General features: G+C 40.1%; 1 protein-coding gene across 1 annotated transcript in view; it reads right to left on the bottom strand.

The window, feature by feature from the left end:
• Positions 1-3,030: 3,030 nt before the first annotated feature.
• LOC129697408 (interleukin-20 receptor subunit alpha-like) overlaps positions 3,031-22,205 on the bottom strand; it is a 32,939-nt gene continuing 13,764 nt past the window's right edge. The window contains exons 2-7 of the mRNA XM_055635916.1: positions 20,691-20,826; positions 17,185-17,363; positions 13,027-13,199; positions 11,694-11,838; positions 8,471-8,610; positions 3,031-7,054 (exon numbers count right to left, since the gene is read on the bottom strand). Of these exons, the coding sequence (XP_055491891.1) occupies positions 6,020-7,054; positions 8,471-8,610; positions 11,694-11,838; positions 13,027-13,199; positions 17,185-17,363; positions 20,691-20,826 (1,808 nt within the window). The 3' untranslated portion in view covers positions 3,031-6,019. The remainder of the gene's footprint in view (positions 7,055-8,470; positions 8,611-11,693; positions 11,839-13,026; positions 13,200-17,184; positions 17,364-20,690; positions 20,827-22,205) is intronic.

Here is a 22,205-nt window from a genome sequence, read left to right as displayed (position 1 = left end):
ACTTTAGAGATATGACTAAGAGATACTTTATTGTTTATGAGGGTTTTTTTCTTTTCTTTTTTCTTTTTTTCTCTCTTTTTTGTATAGCTTTGTAAATATTTGATTAGTGTATAAATGTAAATAATTTGGTGTACATATAGCTGCTGGTGTACATATGGTGTACATATAGCTGCTAAATTTGTATAAGATAATTATAAGCAGTTGAATAAGGGGTGGGAATTAATAAGCTTTGGCTTCTTCCTGCTCCTTTTCGGACACATACGATTTCATTTATTTATAGATATTGTTTATGACACTTTATAAATATTCTTGTTTTGTTTTTTGTATGCTGTTTCACACTTGCTTTTTATTCTTTTATTCTGTTTGAAATAAAGAATTAATCAAATAAATAAATATAAAAAGAGATACAGTGTGGAAACAGGCCCTTTGGCCCATTGAGTCCACACCAACTAGTGATCATCCTACACACTACCACTATCCTACATATTAGGGGACAATTTACAAATTGCAGAAACCAAACCATTGGACTTTGAATAAAGGCACCAAAAAATGGCGACGCCAGCATGTGTAATATATGCAAAAAGAATTTCACTGTGCAGTTGCATATGCGACATGTAAAGCACCATTGAACCATATTGTTTGGCTCAAAGTGGAGCCAGAGCATTTGGGATGGTACAGAGTCCTTGCATTACTGTAAACAGAATCTCAGAGTAAATGTGGAAGGAGCTTGCCACCTCACAAATACCCAGTCACCCGCCCTATCGAACACCCTCCCCCTCTCCCACCTCCAGTGTCTGCAGATGCCACCTTGGCACCTCACAACCCACAAAGCTGGAGGTGAAGCAAGTCATACTCAGTTCCCAGGCACTCCCTAAAAAGAAGCAGGTTCCACTCAAGTTTTACTTGTGTTTTTTATGGACTGACTTTCCCTTCATTTGAACAAGCAAATCGTCACTTCTTGTGACGTCAAGCACCAATTGAGACGTTGCCAATGCAAATGCAGCCTGTAAAGGTCGCGCAAGTGGGACAGGCCCTTAACTAACTCCTATTGAATCAGGTTCTCAAATACATTTGCAGAACCTTCACATAGAATCAGGGAAAGTGCACCAGACAGAAGGGCGTGCTGTTCATCAGGCATGTGAGTAAAACAAACAGCCACGAAACATGAACTGTGAAAAATGCTGAGATATAAAACAGGCAAATAAAAATTGCAAAACACCACAACAAAGCAAATAAAGGCTGTTTTCCAATTAAAATTCTTTTTTTTTATCAGTTCCAATTAATTTATCAAACTGGTTCCTGTGACAGTCAATTCCATAACAGTTCAGTTTAAATATTTACTGTATTTTATATTACTATTTTTTAGCACCAATTGGATGAGAACGTATCAGTTTACGGATGGCATTAAAATAGGTGGCATTGTAGAGATTGTAGATGGCAATCCCGAATGACAGTGGGATCTTGATTAGCTGGCCAAGTGGGCTGAGAAATAGCAAATGGAGTTTAATTCAGATAAGTATTTGGTGTGAGGTGTCAGATAAGTTTGAGGTGTGGTATTTTGCACAGCAATACCAGGGCAGTACCTCTATAGTGAACAGTAGGACCCTGGGAAGTGTGGTTAAGTGTGGTTAAATTATAGTTTCCAGAAGGTGGTGTTGCAGATAGCTAGGGTGGTGGAGAAGGCTTTTGACACACTGGCCTTCATCAGTCAGACAACTGAGTGTAAAAGTTCGGACATTATATTACAGTTGTATAACACGATGGTGAGGCTGCACTTGGAGTATTGTGCTCAATTTTGGTCATCCTGCTGAGGGAGATCCTATTTAAAGTGGAGCAGATTAACAAGGATGTTGCCAGGACTCGATGGCATGAGCTATAGGGAAAGCTTGGGCAGGCTAGGACTTTATTCTGAGTACAGGAAACCTGAGGGGTGATCTTTTAGAAGTGTAAAAAAATCATGAGATGAATAGAGTGAAAGCACAGTCTTTTTCCAAGGTTGGGGAAATCAAAAACTAATTTGGTTTTACGATGAGAAGGCAAAGCTTTAATAGTAAACGAGGGGCAACTTTTTCACACAGAGGGTGGTATGTATATGGTTCCAGCTGCCAGATGAAGTAGATGAGGCAGGTGCTTTAAAACATTTAAAATACTTGTGGACAGTTGGATGTTTTGGAAAGGTTTAGAGGAATATTGGCCAGGTGCAGGTAGATGGGACTAGCATGGATGAGCATCTTGGTTGGCAAGAATGAATTGGGCATAAGGGCCAGGTTCAATGGCCTTTGTCTCTACTGAGATGAAGCTGTTCAGATGGAGTTTAGATATAGTTCTTAGGGCTAACGGAATCAAGGGGTATGGAGGTTCAAAGGGCCTACTCCTGCACCTATTTTCTATGCTTTTCTCTCTGACTGTCATATCACCTTCAAATACCTGGGATTTCTAGCATATTACTTTTCTTTTTAAATTTTTACTTTCCTGGGTAGTTTTTTCTCTCATCCACACACTGAATCCAGATCTCAGTTTGGAGTACAGAACCAAGGCTGACTTAGGGCAGAGAGCTGCTTTGCAGATGGTTTAACCTTCTTCGGTTTCCTCCCACAATGTACAGGTTTGATCTGGCTTGTAAAAATGAATTTGCCTAATCATCGCTCGCAGCGCAAGCAAGATGATTTCGCAGACCCTTTTTGTGACGTCTTCTCAGCCAAAAGAGTCACCTTTCCTTGATCATCATTTTTCCTTGATTTATTTCTTTCATTCTTTTTTGTCAGAATCTCCCGACTCTCAGATTAGGCAAGGGGGGGGGGGGGGGGGGGGGTTGGGGGGGTGCGTTTCGGACTCCCTTTTTTCCACGATTAAGAAAAAAAAATATCTACCGGAATATGTAGAAATTTTACCGTTAACGTGTCATGTTTTTCGAGAAGATTTGATTAGGAGCACATGGAGCTGCATCACTCGCAGCGCAATCAAGACGACGCTGACCCATTGTGACGTCATCAGCAAAAGAGTCGTTTTTATTTCAAATTTTTGTCAGAATCTTCAGATTAGGCAATTTCGGACTCCACGGAAAAAATATCTACCGGAATATGTAGAAATTTTACCGTTAACGTGTCGTGTTTTCGAGAAGATTTGATTATACACACACACATCCAAGATCAGAGTTTTATAAGTATAGATATGTTATTATATATATTTACGTTATTGGATCAAAATCAAGAATTATAGATTCACATTTCAAAAATGGTTTCACAATTCAGCAGTACTGAATTTCAGTATTCCATACTGATATTTGAGAATACACGAGGTTGCATGCAAAATACTGATCTTTAACCATCAAAATACGGGAATGCTTCGTGAAACTTGGCAGCTCTGCTATTATTCACAATCACATTGTGTTTGAGAATTCAAAATGAGATTTGTGATCTTGTTTATGAGTCAACATGGAATTAAAATTTGTTATAATAGTATGACAGTAAAATAGGTTAGTTTGTAAATGCACCATTTAGTTTGACTACAATTTTCATGATGGAAATTGAACTAAATGTTGTATTCACATCACTATTCCATGTTGAAATTGATGTGATGTGAAGTTGTTAGGTCAGGAGGACTATTAAAGGTGCACTGCACACACTAACACAGTCTAACAGTAACACGCAATCAAATCAACATACAAAGCATTTTCTACAAAAAGGTTTTCTTTACTGCAAAAACGTACACTATTTTATTTGCATTTTTTGCATGCTCCTTCATAACATTGCACATAACATTTTACAACAGAACAACTTGATTATTAAAACAAAAACAACTTCAATTTTTGATTTAAAAAAATGTATACACCAATAACCCCAATCATCCCATTCCACCCATTCATTACTCTTGACAACCAAAATGATTTCTGAAATATTGGTCATAAATTTGGTGCAAAAATGCTCCAAAACAAGGCTCAGAATGGACCAGAGAGCATCTAAAACTCCAGAGCTTCCAGGGCCCTTAAACGGGTCCTGGACCCTGGCCGCAAGGGACTTCATGCTCGTGATGTGCGCTGCGTGAACATTATTTCACATAAATGTTTTGTAATCCTGTCATGCCACCCCCCTTTTTGAAAAGCTTCGTACGGGCCTGAGACTGGTCTCGACCCAAAACGCCACTAATTCCTTTTCTCCAGGGATGCTGCCTGACCCGCTGAGCTACTCCAGTATTTTGTGTCTAACTCCATTATTATTGTCTGAAGGTGTGAAATACAGCATGCACATGCAGTTATAAGTGATGTCCAATGATGAATGTTTATATTCTTTATGATATTTCTCCATTTGTAATCTTATCAAAGCAGATGAATCCATTATAAATGAAAGGGCTAACTGCCTCCATCATATGTAAGATTAAATGTTTCATATACGATGGATTTATGGAGGACGGCACAGTGGCACAAGTGGTAGAGCTGCTGCCTCACAGCACCAGAGACTGCGGTTCGATCCCGACCTTGGGTGTTGCCTGTCTGGAGTTTGCTCGTTCTCCCTGTGACCATGTCCTCTCACATTCCAAAGACGTTTTGAGTTTGTAAGTTTATTGGCTTCTGTAAAATTGTCCCCAGTGTGTATCGGATGGATGACAAAGTGGGATAGAACTAGTGTGAACGGGTGATTGACAATCGGTGTGGACATGATGGGCCGGTTTCCATGCTGCATAACTAAACTAAACTAACACTCATTTCTAATCTGAAATATTTCCTGGTTCTATCTCAGACTTCTCTGCACCTCAGGAAATATCCTGGAATGTTCTTTGAAGTGAAGCATGTTCTTTGAAGTGCGGTACCTGTGTAATGCAAACTTTGCTTGTACTGAATATGAAGTGCTTTGCTACCTAAGTCAAAAATTGAACAAGTTTAAAATTTAACACAGCCAATAGTCATTTTTTTAATAAATGAATTTACAAATGAATCAAATGCAAAGCTTATAAAATATAACAGCTCTGAAATATTCTGCACATACAAATATATTTTTCCAACAGCTTTTCAAAAAAAATCTTTGGTTACTGACAGTGTCCAATTATGTATCATATTGATCTATCTGGATATTAAAATGCATAATCAATTTTCAAGTTTGAAAAATAGAAACCATGATGTTTCCCAGTGGAGGTGCAGAGAACCCTGACCCAAAACGTCTATCCATTCCCTCCACAGATGCTGTCTGACCCGCTGAGCTCCTGCAACACTTTGTGTTTTGCTCAAGATTCCAGCATCTACAGTTCTGCATGACTCCATTTAGGTGAGGCAAAGACAGTTTGCTCCACATTACCAATAATGTTTCTGAATTACTAAAAAAAACATATTAGATCGACAAGTTATTTTTTTCAGTGACATTTTCAATTAACGATAAATTGTGTTGCGGATGTGTGTGCTGCATTGAGTTAGATGGACACTGTCCAAACCTTAATACTGAATAAAGATCTCACAAGTTCATTCCAATAATTTATCCAGGATTGGAATATAAACCCAACAGATGAAACAATAATATACCAAGCCGTTGCATCAAATGATTTTCTTATGCTGGCCTATTTCCTATTTCAGAAGTAATTCATGCTGCTTCCTTCGATCATGTCATATATATATATGTATACATTATATATATACATATATATACATTACACACTAACTTGGCGCTGGAAAGGATGTTTTGCCCGATCTCCTTCTGTGGGTGGGCTGTTCTGTTTCCCTTGAGCTGCACGACTTCTCTGTGCCAAAGTGTTTCTTCCACTGCTCTGTTTTGGGCTTTGCCTGATATTACCAAGGTTATCATTCTCTTGCTTTGGTGATGATTCAGTATCTGTGTACCAAAGCCAAAGTTCCCCTTTTGACAGTCTATCAAGGAGATTGGTAACGACTGTCCAAATTTCGATCACGTTTAGATTTTATGCCAAAGTGACATAAAATAGTGAATGATCTACAACTGAACAAAATGGAAGTGCCAAATGGTGGCATATTTTGCACAAAATACACATGGCTCTTGCAAACAGAGACCACCAATTGCTATATTTGTAAACGCAGCCCCCAATGTTCTTGGAAGTTTGATAAATAGACTTCTTCCTCAGTTTTTAAAGATTCATCTGGAAAGGCCTTTGTACATACAGAGGATAGAAGATCTTGCTGCGGTTCTATAGTCTGTGTCAAGGAGTCACGATCCTCTGAATCTCTCCTAATGCACAATGCAGATAAGCTCAGTCTACCACTACTGAGGTCCCAGTCTAAATCTGCCTCCTCCATCTCTTCATATAGTTTTTCATTCAGCATCTTGCTATCTAATACAAGAGGACAACAATCAACACCATTCATTGAAGGCTTTCCGGCCAGTTGAACCTGCGACGTATAGTTACTTTGTTCTTGCTGCTGTGGCATTTTTGGCAGATACGCTCTCTCACGCTGACCATCATTGCTCCCTGTCGCCCTCGTGTTTGAATCATTCGTAACAGATTGCGACAAGTAACTTGTCTGCAGCGGATCATCTGTCTTTCTGTCTGGTGAGAGGCGTGGTCGTTCATTTTGTGGGTTTAGACGTGTCTCTACTTCGAGAAGGCCATAGTCTGGACGATACTGTGCTCCTTCAACGTTCACAGGCCCTGACAGCAGTTGCGATCTGTATCCCAATTGCAGTGGTTTTCTGTAATTCCCATTTGGCAGCTGGATGCTTTGCAACTGCTGAGGGAGGCTGATGTTCTCTGTTGCAACGTCGCCATGGTGAATTCCTTCATTTACAGTTGAGGGACCATTTTGTTTGGACTGATCAGCCACTGGAACACCGCGCTCGCTATACACACGGTTTTCTGTTGCTGGATTTTCTACAATTTGAGATTTGTACACATTTTCTATTGTCAGGGGAATAGCTTTCCATTCAGTAGCAGACATGTTGCAAACCTGGGATGTTAAAGGGATTTTGCAATCATCAGCATCTTTACACCCATATGATGATGCTTCCTTGTCCCTCTTCTCCAGAATCACAACATTAATGGCCAGTAATTCAGGTGAACAAATCAAGAATGTCTGATTTGATGGGCAATCATTTTGCAGCTGAAAAGAAAAGATAAAGTTAAGGGCTTGAAGTTTAGCTTCAAACAAACCATTTAATGTTCAATCATTTATATTTTAGTATTATTCACACACACGTGTACAGCTGGCACAATCTATTTGTCTTTGGTGCCTTTGCACAGAATCTTGGTTCACCTTGATGAGAAATTAAGGTACCCGCAGTTTTCCACAGATGATGTATGTAGATTTATTTATTGAAATCATATTCTATGTCGCTCTTCCAGGGAGATGCTAACTGCATTTTGTTGTCTGTACTGTACACTGACAATGACAATTAAAGTTGAATCTGAATCTGAATCTGAAACTTTGTACTTGAACTTCCAATGTGTCCTACAAGCTATTAAGGGTTTTAAGTTAAGATTCTTAAGAGGAAAATCTAGAGCAACAGCTTGTAAAGATGTATTCAAGATTTGCTGCATGAACCAAATTTTAGATAATAGCCCTCCAAAATCAAAGGCCTAAATTATAGTTTCATGTTCCTATATAGGCAACTGTGTTCTGATGGGGAGGGGATTTTGATCAGCTCCTTTCCAAATGTTCCTTCTCCATTTTCGAATAGTCAAGGACCAGGGATTCACAAGAGATGGTGAGGAACACAGCACTTTAAGAGGTCTCAAAGCTCAATATAATTGCAGCAAGACTTTCTTACTCTTGTATTCACGCTTATAATAAAGCGCAACATACTACCCATCTTCCAATGTATTTGCCACACCTGTTGATTTCCTGAACTTTCTGCACCGCCACACCCAGTATGATGTCTCTGCATGCCAATCTTTACTAGTTCCTCATCATTTAATATTTGTTGCCATTGAAGATGAATATATAACCTATGGCCCCATAGCAGAAGTGTCCTCGTCGCGGGGGCTGGAAATTGGAAGTATCCTGAGCTGATTCTGCTGCCACCATCATGTATTGCAACAAGTGATGGCTTCCACTGATTGTCGCCGGAAGCTTGCGCCCTTTTCAGGACGGACGATGGCGGCAATGTCAACATTCGAAACATTTGAAACATGGAAGATGGACACGAAAGAATATTCTCTAAATCCGCTTTCTTGTCCTTTTCCCCCTCACATATCAGCACACTACTCAAACATTTTCCACCTGTCATGGAAAAAAAATCTCCAGATGTGTCCAATTCTAGTTTACCCATTACATTATATATAGTTGTTCCACATTACTTTGTCTAAAACTGTTATTCTTAAGTGAATAACATATTACCTTCCTCTGTTTGAAGAGCAAATATTTGCACTGTTGTCTATGCTGTTGGATCTACTTTGAACAAGTTATTTGTATATTCCCTGCTGCACTGGTTTAAAATAGGCTTCCTTTAGTAAGGTTCACAACAGTTCCATCGCAGGAGTCCATAGTAATAAAAATAACCCGTCAGAAATTCCTTACCAGATTTATAGGTTGCTTCTGATCTCTGGCATTCACGTATTTGTACATAAAACAGCAAGCCAAAGCAAAGATAAAAATAAAAAGGAGGACAGGCAGGACACATCCAAACAGAATAATTTGAACCATTTGTTTTGCTGGATCTGTCAAATGAAGAAGAATAGGCAATGAAAAATGTACAACTACACTTGTAAAAAGTACAAAAGTTCAGTATAAATCGAGTGAACGGAATAGATTTACGATTTAGAAATAATGACATTGCATCAGAAGTGGAAGAATACGAAATAAAACAACATGAAACCCCAGAATCAGAGGCTGAACATTTGGGAAGATGTGCAATATGTAACATGCTGAAGGAACTCAGCGGGTCAGGCAGCATTTGTGGAGGAAGAGGACAGACACTAGAACAAAGTGAAAAGATAACAGGCAGAGTAGCCTCAGCAGTGGTGATATAAAGAATTGACGTTTCAGGTGTGAATTTAAATAACGGATGACTGGAAACTTAGAGCCACCTGAGTGAAATGATTGAGGAGTTCGATAAAGCAACCATTAGAGTAGAAAGGAACTGTGGATGCTGGTATATACTAAAGCAGATGCAAAGTTCTGGAGTAATTCAGTGGGTCAGGCAACATCCCTGGAGAAAATGATGGCTGGCATTTCAGGTTAGACCCTTCTTCAGAAGCAGATGGAATCAATGGTGGGGAGCCTGGTCTATGTGATGGACTGAACTACTACCACTGAAGAAGGGTCCCAACATTGGAGCTAATCCCTTGCCTGGGATCGCTCATAACATGGCCTGCGGGCTTACCATCAAGAGCTCGCAGTATTGCGAGAGGCTAGTCTGGAAGATCCAATGACACAGAGGCTCGACCAGCCCTGACCCGGGGTCTGATCGCCGGCGCGGGGGAGCTGACATCCCCCCCGATGCAGGAGCTGATCGTCCCGATGCGGAGGGCCAAAACGCCGCCGGCTACGGGAGTCAAGATTGTCCCGTCAACGGGGGCTCGAGGCCCCTGACTGCGGGAGAGCATAGAAGGGAGAATATTTGAACTCTTTTTCTCCTTCCATCACAGTGCAGAACGTGGAGGAGTCACTGTGGTGGATGTTTATGTTAAAATGTATTTTGTGTGTTCCGTTGTTTTATATTTGTATGACTGACTTGGCAAATGAAATTCCTCATATGTTGCAAAACATACTTGGCTAATAAAGTATTATTGTGATTGTGATGATGACATATGATTTTATCTGAAGTGCAACATACTGTAATAATGACCATTATTAAGGATAAAGGATTGATGAACAATGCTTACACCAAATGGTATAATTTTAACAGGTATGAAAATCCACGAGGGGAGAAATTCAGAGGTGAGAAAGAAAAGTTTATAAAAAAAGTAGAGAACTTTTATTAATTTAACAACAATAAACAATTTATGTGTCCAATGTATAGTTGGAATAAGGTAAGCTCCACAGACCAATGGAAAAGATATTGTGCTGATTCACAAGATTGATACCAAGAATATGGGTTGGTGCAAAAATGGATAAAATGAAGACATGATTTAAGGAGTTTACATTATCATCTTGAAGTATAATGAAAAATCCTTAAATCATTTCTTCATTTTATCCATTACTGCACCAACCCCTATTCTTGGTATCATTCTCGTGAATCAGCAAAATATCTTTTCCATTCTTCTGTGAAGCTTATGTTATTCCAACTAAGGAAATTTGATAAAGCATTAACAAAAAAGCAAAGACTCAGCATTATTGCAAGAAGAACAAATACAAAGTTAGAAAAAAATGATAAGCATGGAAATATTAGATTTAGGTATATTATTCTCAAATGGACCAAGGTACAGCGAAAAGCATTGTTTTGCATGCCATCCAATCAAATCAAATAATATTGGACATGAATACAATCAAGCCAAACTCCAGAACAACAGGTAGAGTGAAGGGAAGGACACAGTGCTGAATATAGTTCTCACCATTGTAGTGTAACAGTTCCGAGACAAAGTCCAATGTCCGTAATGAGGTAGAGCAGATTCGGACAATATATTCAGAAGCCAGAAAATAGAAGCTGTCCCTGAGCCTGGTGGTGCGTGGTTTCGAGCTTCTGCTTCTTTTGCCCAAGGGGAGCGGAAAGGGGAAGGAATGCCCGGGATGGGGCAAGCTCTTGGCTGCTTTTCTGAGAGAGTGAAGGTGGAGACAATGGCGGGGAGCCTGGTTTGTGTGATGGACTCGGCTACATCCACAAATCTGTCAATATATGATGAACATTTGACGGCACTGGGCCTGTGCTCGCTGGAGTTTAGAAGGATGATCATTGGAACTGACCGAATAGTGAAAGGCCTAGATAGGGTGAATGTGGGGAGAATGTTTCCACTAGTGGGAGAGTCTAGGACCAAAGGCCATTGCCTCAGGATAAAAAGACGTACCTTTAGAACGGAGATGAGGAGGGATTTATTTAGTCAGAGGACAGTGAATATGTGGAATTCATTGCCACAGACTGCTGTGGAAGCCAAGTCAATGGATATTTTTAAGACGGAGATTGACAGATCCTTGATTAGTAAGGGTGTGAGGGATTACGGGGCAAAGGCAGAAGAATGGGATTGAGAGGGAAAGATAGATCAGCCATGATTGAAAGGCAGAGTAGACTTGATGGGCCGAATGGCCAAATTCTGTTCCTAGAACTTATTAATTCTCTGCAGAATACAGAATGATTTAATGTAAAGGCCTAATTCAGATTCAGATTCAGATTCAGATTCAATTTTAATTGTCATTGTCAGTGTACAGTACAGAGACAACGAAATGCATTTAGCATCTCCCTTGAAGAGCGACATAGCAAACGATTTGAATAAAAAATAAATAATAAGTGTCCGGGGGTGGGGGGGATTGGCAGTCACCGAGGTACGTTGTTTAGTAGAGTGACAGCCGCCGGAAAGAAGCTGTTCCTCGACCTGCTGGTTCGGCAACGGAGAGACCTGTAGCGCCTCCCGGATGGTAGGAGGGTAAACAGTCCATGGTTGGGGTGAGTGGGGTAATAATTCCCTTCAAAGAAATATCTAAAAAGGAAACTGTGAAAGCGGCAAAGATAGATAGAAGAGCTAATGGGATGCCCGGGCATAATGGTCTGCATTGGTTCCTCTGCGCTGTGATTTTCATGAACGTTGCATATGTTTAATATGTAATATTACAATTTTTTTATCGTTTCTCATTAAAATGGAATTCTCACCTTTTGGTGTTTTTATGCATTGATTTTTAGAAGGGTCACTTCTTCTCAAAGAGGAATGTTCCACTGACCGAACAGTCACACAGTAAGTGGTGTCATGTTCCAATGTGTCCACCTTTTTAAAATCACCATTTTCCAGGTAAGTGCACTAAAAGCATTAAATATATAACAATTATTTTCTTTAAGTAAATATTTCTTACAGGAATTTAATTATTCAGATTTGGCATTGAAACAACATAGTGTAGATTAACGCAGATTTAAACCTTCTGTACTGACCCTCGGCAGTTGACAAACACCTGTACATATGAACAAACGATTGGGAGAGAGGCGGAATGGATTTGACAGCTGCTGCAGGCATATTCCCTCCACAGCTGTGTTTCTCCCTTGCAAACTGTTCTTGTTATATCACAGTGCTCAGGATTCTTAAAACTCTTAAAAATAGTGGAGTCAGGGGATATGGGGAGAAGGCAGGAACGGGGTACTGATTGGGGATGATCAGCCATGATCACATTGAATGGCGGTGCTGGTTCGAAGGGCCAAATGGCCAACTCCTGCACCTATTGTCTATTGTCTATAGGATTGGAACCTTTCGGTCCATCCAGTCCACTCTGACATTCAATCATGACTGATCTATTTTTCCTTTCCAACCCCATTCTCCTGCCTAACCTTTGAAGCCCTTCCTAGTCAATCTCCACTTTAAAAATACCCAATGGCTTGACCTCCACAGCTGTGTGGCAATGAATTCCACAGATTCACCACCCTCTGGCTAAAGAAATTCCTCCTCATCTCCTTTTATTCTGAGGCTGAAACCTACTGTAACCTTTTCTTATAAATGCAAGAAAGAGTACTTATAAAGACCTCAGTGCACGACCTCAGTGTATGACCTCTGCTAGACTAATATGATTGTACATTATTATCAACATCTACTAGTGAATGAGTGGAACAAAATGACTGCTTTACATAGTTAGCGCATTGCCAATGTCAGCTGAGTTTAACTTCGCCTTTATCAGGGGGGGGGGGGATGGGGGAGGACGGCCAAAATGTTTTGTGCCTTCCACTACATTGATGAATGCTGTGGTGGATGTGTGTTTATGTTACATGTTGTGTCTTGTTTATGCATTTTATTATTTTGTTAACCCATCTTTATGCTTTGTATGGAACTGATTTTAAAATTATGTAAAGCACTTTGGGGTCAATGAAAATTGACTATAAATGTGTTATATAAATAAACTTATTATTATTATTATTATTATTATTATTATTATTATTATTATTAATATTCAGATCCATTGAAAAATGCCATTACGATAATATACAAAGTAAAACTCTCTCTTACCGATTTATTTATCTTTTCGTCGATGATAAGGATTTCAAATTTTAATTCATGAAACATTTTAGTCAGTGGAATAGATTGATGTAGATTGTACTGCCATTTTTTGGGAGGTGTCAAAATGATTGTGATGGAACAGACCCCAGCTTCCAGTTTTACTTTTGGCGAAGTGAAGATCGCTGAAAGATAGCAAGTGTTAAAATCAAAGTGCACAACATTTGCCATTTCAATCATAACTCAGTAACAGGTACACAAAATAAGAGCTGAAGAAACGTATGCCATTAATAGACCCGTTGACTTATTTTCTTGTGAAACAGATTTTTAGGGTTAAGTCTGTGTTTTTACTCTCAGAACAGGACTTGTGAAAGGGCGGCACGGTGGCACAGCGATAGAGTCATTGCGATAGGGACCTGCGTTCAATCCTGACTACGGATGCTGTCTATATGGAGTTTGAACTCTCTCCCCGTGATCTGCATGGGTTTTCTCCGGGTGCTCCGGTTTCCTCCCACCCTCCAAAGCTGTACAGGCTTGTAGGTTAATTGGCTTTGGTAAAGAAAAGGTACATTGTCCCTAGTATGTAGGATAGTGTTCAGTGTGTGCAGGGATCGCCAGTCAGCATGGACTCATTGGGCCGAAGGGCCTGTTTTCACGCTGTATCACCAAACCAAACTAAACAATTAATTTTTCAAGAAATTGTCAGGGGAATTAACCATTATGAATAGACCTAGCTTTATTCTCCCTAATTTCAGTTCATTGCTTTACTGTATTTAAAGCAAGTAAAACTACATTTAAAGCAAGCAAAAAGATATGATGATAGTTAAACTCCGTCATCATGCCAAATTCATAATTGGGATTAATGTAGGATTGGAGAGGATGTGCAGTTGATGATAACTGTTTCCAAGGGCTCGTTTCCCTGCTCATGACTCAATGACTCTTCCATAAATACATTATTTCAAAATAAATAAAGATTGAAATTAATGGAAAAGCTTGCTGAGCCGGCAAAGTCCTCTGATAAAAGAGAATGTGCTTCCTTGCCAAAGACTCACATTTAGTGTACATTTAATCAATAATGCTGAGTTTTCCTTTGTTTCCACACTGTATCACTCTGAGTTTTACAGCGTGGAAACAGGTCCTTCGGCCCAACTTGCGGGGACTTACAATCAGGAGCAGGGTCCCTCGCCGGGGACCCCTGTAGGGGAGTTTCGACCGTCCTGCAGTCTGTGGTGCTTCTGGCTGCGGCGCAAACTTTAAATCTCCGACCGCCGACCTGCGGCCTACACCAACTTGAAGCCACGGTCTCCGGTGGGGAAGAGCCGATTCTGGACTTACCTGGACTTTTTACCTTGTCTTTTTACCATCTGGATGCCGCAGCGACGGCTGCGGAGGGTTGAGGTCCTCACCACGGGGGAAAATGGAGGAGGACTGGCCAAATTGTGTGTCTTCCACCACAGTGATGAATGCTGTGGTGGATGTTTGTGTTAAATTTTTTGTGTGTTTTTGTGTGTTCTTTATCAATGTACCGCTGCTGGCAAATTCATTTCACTTGCACTATTATGTGACGAATAAAACTGATAGATTGATTGCCCACTGCAGCCAGCATGTCCCAGTTACACTAATCCCACCTGCTCGCATTTGGTCCATATCCCTCCCAACCTGTCCTATCCATATACCCAAAAATGCTGGAGAAACTCAGCGGGTACAGCAGCATTTATGGAGCGAAGGAAATAGGCAACGTTTCGGGCCGAAATCCTTCTTCAGAATTTCGTCTGAAGAAGGGTTTCGGCCCGAAACGTTACCTATTTCCTTCGCCCCATAGATGTTGCTACACCCGCTGAGTTTCTCCAGCATTTTTTGTGTACCTTCGATTTTCCAGCATCTGAAGTTCCTTCTTAAACACTATCCATATACCCGTCTGTTTCTTAAATGTTAGGATAGTCCCTGCCTCAACTACCACCTCTGGCAGCTTGTTCCATACACCCACCACCCTTTGTGTGAAATAGTTGTTGTTGCTTTGATTAAAGAACTGTATCTTCAGATTCAGGGACAGCTTCTTCCCAGCTGTAATCAGGCAACTGAACCAACCGACCAACTTCTAGAGAGCAGACCTAAGCTATTACTGTATGTACTTTATGAGAGACACATGGACTATCTTTGATTGGACTTTATCTTCCACTAAACATTATTCACGTTATTCCCTTTATCATGTGTCTGTACACTGTGGATGGCACGATGATAATCATGCATTTCCACTGACTGGTTTGCGCACAACAAAAGCTTTACAATGTACCTCGGTACATGTGACAATAAACTAAACATTACCTACTAAAACTGTAAAATGAGAACGATTGAGAAATCTATTCTTTGTTTGTTTGCACCAAATGGGCAATAAAGAATAGCATGGGATGCTCAATGTCAAATTTGAATCTACTGACATTAATCAAAATGAATTTATCACAAATAGTACACAGTGAACTCTTACTCCATGTGCAGATTCAGTATACTTGTCAGAGGGTAAAATAATACCCTTTGACGTTTTGAAGGAATTTAACACAAACTCATGTTATCCGTGTATCTGCCTTTAATAAATGATTACTTCTAACACATGACGATTAATAGTGCATATGTAGAAACTACTAAATGAATAAACATGCAACTTGTGTGATGATGTTGCCTAGAGTGTAAGAGGCTTTTAGAGTGACACGCGTCACGTGCAGGCAGATGAGATTTGTTTATCGCAGCAGACATTGTGGACTGAAGGAGCTGTTCTCATGCTGTACTTCTCTATGATCTCAGAGGAAAGAAAGTGCCAAGACAGGAGAAGTCACTGCATTTCGTTTGATATTTTGAAACCAAAGTAGCATTTGCTCCATCACTGGCATCTATGTGAGTTTATCAAGTGTAAAGTATTGCTCATTAAATCAAGCTTAAATTGAAATTTCAACGCTTTTCAGATTCCAAATATAAGATATACCAAATATAATGGAGGTGGCGTTTATCAAGATTTTTAGACTGAATCACAGAACTATCATTTACTTTGGTCACGCATTTAATAGCATCCGGAAGGTGGCGGCTCTGGCAGCAATCTGCAGCCTGTCCCGTTTTTATTATTTTCTGTAAGGTTTTAATGTAGTTTTTGTTATTTTTTTAGACATGTCTGGGGGGGCGGGGGGGGGGGGGTACAGGGGACTATTTTTGATCTATTGCACTGGGACCCGACATTTATTCGTGGGCTTTCCATTGTCGTTGAGGCCGTAACGAGGATCCTCCAACAGGAGGAACCGGGACTCAGGTGCTATCACCGTCGCCGTCGCGGGGCTGGTCGAGTCCGGAAGTAACACTGCTCCAGTTGCTGACAAGGCTGCTACTGACAAGCTGAAATGAACGGGGGCTCTGAGTCGGAAAAGTCAATGCTGCGGAGTTGGAGGCTGCTTGTTTGCTGCTGCGGGTCTGCGGAGAGGAACGGGAGCCCGCGGCTCCTCTAAAGACCGCTTTTCGGGGCTCCTGCAACGGCGAACAGGATTATCCCGCCCGAGTTATTGAATCATAAGGCGGGGATTTAATTTGACGAGCGCACACCGGGGGGCACCAAATTAGACCCGGTGTGCGACCTCGCACCACCCGGCGTGGCTTCAATGGCCGCGGGACAATCGCCATCGCCAGCCGGGGGCTATTTGACTTGACATCGGGGGGGGGGAGAGAGTGCAGTGGAGAGATACGTTTTTTTTGGCCTTCCATCACAGCTATGTGATGGATGTTTATGTAAAATTCTGGGGTCTATTTGTGTGTTATGTATGGCTGCAGAAACGGCATTTTGTTTGGACCTCCAGGGGTCCAAATGACAAATAAATTGATTCTGATTCTGATTCTGATTCTGATTGTGGGCTATTCAGTCGCAACCAAATCAGCAAAAACTTGTATCAGTAATCAAGTAACACTTTCTATGCTGACAATTATTACACAAGGAAATAACTTAAAATCAATATGAATAACTTTGTTTGAATTGCATTGGAACATTAAAGATAAAGAACAGGATATGATATTGAATCATAAGGCGGGGATAATTTAAAGGTCGATACAAATTATATACAAAGCTGTTTTTGTGTAATTCATGTCAATTTTCCATGAGTTGCATTCAGCTGGGGAGATACAAAGTATTGTACTTACTTTCCATTTCTGGATTGAATCTTCCACTTTTAATCCAATTTGAAAAGCCTGCTTCCGAAACAGACCTTACCCTGGCATAGTAATGTTCTTTGTAATAATCCGTTTCATTTGAAAGGTCACAATATGTTTTTGTGATATTCTGGCACTCAGCTTTGATCTTCCAATCTTTTTCTCCATACCTGATTTAGAAAATCACACAATTAATAACCGTGGCAAATACCGCATTTGTAATGTCACCCCCGGTATGAGGAAGTATGAAGAGTATACTGGGCCACCTGCCAGTTAGATACATATAACCCACAGGATCAGTGACACATGGCTGAGGCTGAGGTGCATAAAATCATAGATAGGGTGAATGCACAGAGTTTTTCCCTCTGTGTAAGGAAATCAAGAACTGGAAGGTGTAGGTATAGGTTTAAGATAAGAAGGGAAAAAATTAATAGGAACCCGAGGGGCAACTTTTTCCACACAGATGGCGGTGGGTATATGGATGAGCTATTATAAGAAGTAGTTGAGAAGGATAAAACAACAACATTTAAATGATACTTGGACAGATATATGGATATGGGCCAAATGTGAGCAAGTGGGACCAGTTTAGATGGGGCATCTTGATCGACATGGACAAGTTGGGCTGAAGCATCTATTTCATCCTGTAGGACTAATACTGGTAGATAGTAGATCAATCAGAAGAGCGAGTAAATATTAAAATTATGGGAATGTGCTTATCACACTTCACTTATAACACATTTCTAATAAAGCAAGATGACGAATCTTAAAACTACCGTGGAAAAAACATTACAATTGACATGTTCACTTTTAGGTTGTCAGGTAGATGTTGATTAAACTGAAAATGTTATGTTCAAAATTCTCAAATGGGATCAAACTGCCTCCAAATCTCAGTGCAGGTTATGGGTATTAATTTGAGAGGAATATTGAATTAAGCTCCAAGGTATTTAACCTTTATAATTTCTGTTTCAAATACCCAGGTGGAATAAAAGGGAACTATTATCAGCACATGGGTTTTTTTCCTTTGAGTGGTTTATACCATAATCAAGAAAAAAATGAACTTGCTCAGGAAATAAGAGGAAATTGCTGTGATTACATGGACTGAGTAAGGTAATTAATCTAAGACCACAAACAACATTTATAATTAGCACAAATATAAAATTTTAAAATCACCAACAATTTAAGTCCTCCGTTATTTATATACTTCACATCCAGCATAAAATAAGAATATACTAGAAACTCTCCCACAGGTGCAGTTTCATCTGCTGAGCGTTGCCAGTATTTTCTCTTTTATTTCAGATTTCCAGCAACAGCAGTTTGTTGATTTATTTCAATTCCAAAGCTGAATTCTAATAATTTTGAATCTCCCAATGAAGGTTCTTTATCTCCCATGGTATGATTAAAACTACCAGAACAGATATTGGATGTGTTGGATATGGGGCAAACGGACTCTAATGGGCCTGTCCCACAGACGATCGTTTGTGCGACTACAGGCTACTGCCGCAAAGTTTTCAACATGTTAAAAACATTTTGGCGACAGTGGTGATAATTTTAGCTGCAGTAAGTTGTCGTAGGTTGACGTAGGTTATCGCCAGGTGTCGTAGGTGAACTCCATTAAAACTAGTCCCTGGCAGTCGCCTAAAGAGTCGCCTAAGTGGATCAGGCCCATAAAGAAGATGCTGGCTTAATACTCAGTGGGCGGCACAGTGGCGCAGCGGTAAAGTTACTGCCTTACAACGCTAGAGACCTGGGTTTGATCCTGACCTCTGGTGCTATCTGCATGGAGTTTTATGTTCTCCTCATGATCACATGGGCTTTCTCTGGGTGTTCCAGTTTCCTCCCACATTCCAAAGATGTGCAGGTTTGTGGATTAATTGACTTCTGTAAATTGTCCCTAGTGTCTAGGATAGATAGGGTGATTGTGAACACCACAGACTCGGTGGGCCTATGTTTCCATGCTGCATCTCTAAATTGAACAAAACTCAAGTTTAAACTCATGTTCATGTCATAGGAGGAGAATGAGGCCATTCGGTTCATTATAGTGATTGAGACATCCAAGGCATTCAAGGCACTTAAAACAATACAGCAAAAACCAGACATGATATTTTCAGTCAAGTTAGAGCAGCAGGGGTTGAGGGTATAAATTCACCGCTGAACAAGACAAATTTAGGGCATTTTCTGCACATTGATGTAAAATATCTGTGCTACTTCAGCGTTTAACACGTGGGTCACTCAGGTAAAAATCCTACGAGAATTTGCAACTGCAAACATGCTATTTAATCTTTTATATATTTTCACATAATCCCACTGTGTCACTGCAAAAAAAAAACTTAATTCCAGTGGTGTCTTTCTAATTCTAATCCTTTCCAAACATATAATACAAGAAGCACCACATTTAAAGTGAATACTGACAATTAAGGCACTTCTCATCCTTCAGAAGTTGAAAGTACAGGATTTAAAGACAAAACGATACTCCAATATAGTAGATCAAGGCAGCTTAAAAAATCACATTTCACAGCAGCTATTGAATATAATGTAATAACAATTAAGTCTGTTTGCACAAGGCTGAATATTGTGGTTAACCAAACATGCAAATTCCTCAATAAAGATGCTGGATTCAATTTTATGAATAATTGAGTTAAAATAACTCTCATTTTCCACTCATATTCAGTTTGTTTTTCAATCATGGCACTTGTTAAAAACAGTTTCGAGATTTGCTAAATTACATTTCTCACTGATTCATTAAAAAAAACATTAAAAATGTAATAATTAGAAGGGACACATGGTGCAATGAGGTTCAGTGCACACCACTTCAAAAAGTACACTAGAACCAGTCTTGGATCATGAGATGATTTATCGTGCTATCTGAAGGCAGTGACCTTTGCAAAATGGACCTGGGGAATTCCATTCAGTCACAATGTGGTGAATAAATGTACAGTTTGGTACAGAGACAGAACAGGAAGCTACTAAAATACTTAATTTGAAAAAAATAAAATAATCACATTAATGTATTGAGGATGTTAGGGAATATCCAAAAAACAATGGTAGCACACAGATATATGAAAGTTTAAAAAAAGTTTTTCATTTCTAATCTGGATGATCACAAGTCTTTGAGATAAGTCGATGAAGAAAGTTGATGGCACAGATTGGTGTTGATTGAGAGAGTGAAGAATTTAGGTTATAACTCTCTGTGACTCTACGACTAACTAATCTGTCTGTAGGAGGCATAATAGGGGGGAAACAGAGGAGAGGGGAAAAAAGCACAAACAACAACAACAAAACAAACTGGAACTGTGAGATACAGAACACTGCACCTGCTGGAACATCTGAAATCAAAGAGAACGCCAGAAAAGCATTCAGGCAGCGTCTTGGAAAAAAAAAGCTTCGTACCATCAAAATTGGCAAAGGATTGAAAAGCAAAATGAACTACTGCTGGAAATCTGGAACAAGCAGTCGCATTAAGCTCTAAATAACAATGAATGAATGAGAATAGAAATTACACTTTATATTGCACGCTGAACAGTTGCTTCCCAGCTGTTCTCCGTGCGGGCAGTTCCCAGTGGAGAACATTCTGCAAGTTTAGTGACCAGAAATGCAAGTTTCTCGGTACAGGTAACGTGTTTTCCTTGGAATGTCCTAAAAAAAACCAAACAAAGCAGCAATGTTAGAAGTGTATGCGGCAGTCAGAATGGTACAAAGTAAAAATGCACAAGGATTACCAACACTGAAAAATAACATGGTCACATTGGTGCATGCACTCCAGAATATCTTCACGATTATAAAGGTCCAGCATGATTTTGCAGCTGCACATTACAAACAATGAAGTCTCAAATTGCCTCCATCTCCGGCCACAATCTGTCCTTTCATTACATGCCCCAATACTCCCACTTCTGGAGACAGAAGTCTGCCCCAGTTCTCCTTCTAGAGCTGTTTCCATTTGGTGCTTTGGTCGTCAACAGATTAGTGGATTGGTAGAAGGAGTTCCGCCACCAGCAGTGCTATTTAAGGTCAACTTGATCACCTTTAAGTAATGCAGAAGCAAGACTTACAAGCATTCATGTGTGGTTGAGAAATATCAAAATACCAGTCCATTGTAGGTCATTATTTGTTACCTTGCTGCTTTGATATTTCAGGTGAATGTAGAAGAGAGAGAAATATGTGGCCTTTGCACAAAAATCCCCAATTTTCCATTGTTTTATTTCTCTCTGCAATTTGCATTATGTAGTAAGACATAATCTAACTTTTGCACAGATAGCCCCAAAACGCAATGAAATGTCCCTTCTTCTGGAAAGCTAAAATAGCGTTATTAACAGATCAAGATTTCAAAAGGCAAGCCTGTAAATTATATAACATAAATCACATTTAGAAAGCCTACACATTGTCTCGGGCTATATTGGTTAGTTATTTTCCATCCTACATCATTTTTGTTCCATTGTGGTTTTGTCTCTCATCAGCAGAGCGTACTGTTTGTGGTTCCTGTGGCAATTCGAGACAGTTAAATGCATGTCACTTTCTGTTGGTAGCCACCTCTTAGACTTCAGCTTTCTGCTTTCAGCTACCAGATGAACACGAGCCATTGTCTTGTCTGCTCTATTCCCAAGCGACATGGAAAAGCATAAAAATCATCTTATAAAATAAAAATGTATTGGGAAACTGATACCATTTATTTATTTATTGCACCCCCCCCCCAGGTATGATCCCCTGCAACCGCAGGAGATGCAACACCTGTCCCTATACCCCCTCCCTTGACTCTTGTCTAGGGACCACAACAGTCCTTTCAGGTTAGGCTCCTCCAACCTAATCTACTGTATCCATTGGTCACATTGTGGACTCTTAGACTAAAAGGAGACTGGGCGATCATTTCGCTGAACACCTTCACTCAGTCCGCCTGGGCCTATCTAATATCCCGGTTGCCAAACATTTTAATTCGCCTCACAATTCCACACTGACCTTTCGGTCCTGGGCCCCCCCCTCCATTGTCAGAGTGAGGCCAAACAAATTGGAGGAACAGTAAC

This window comes from Leucoraja erinacea, chromosome 5 (assembly GCF_028641065.1).
Source record: "Leucoraja erinacea ecotype New England chromosome 5, Leri_hhj_1, whole genome shotgun sequence".
In the NCBI taxonomy this organism is placed as follows: Eukaryota; Metazoa; Chordata; class Chondrichthyes; order Rajiformes; family Rajidae; genus Leucoraja; species Leucoraja erinaceus.
This window is presented reverse-complemented; position numbering and strand designations above follow the sequence as displayed.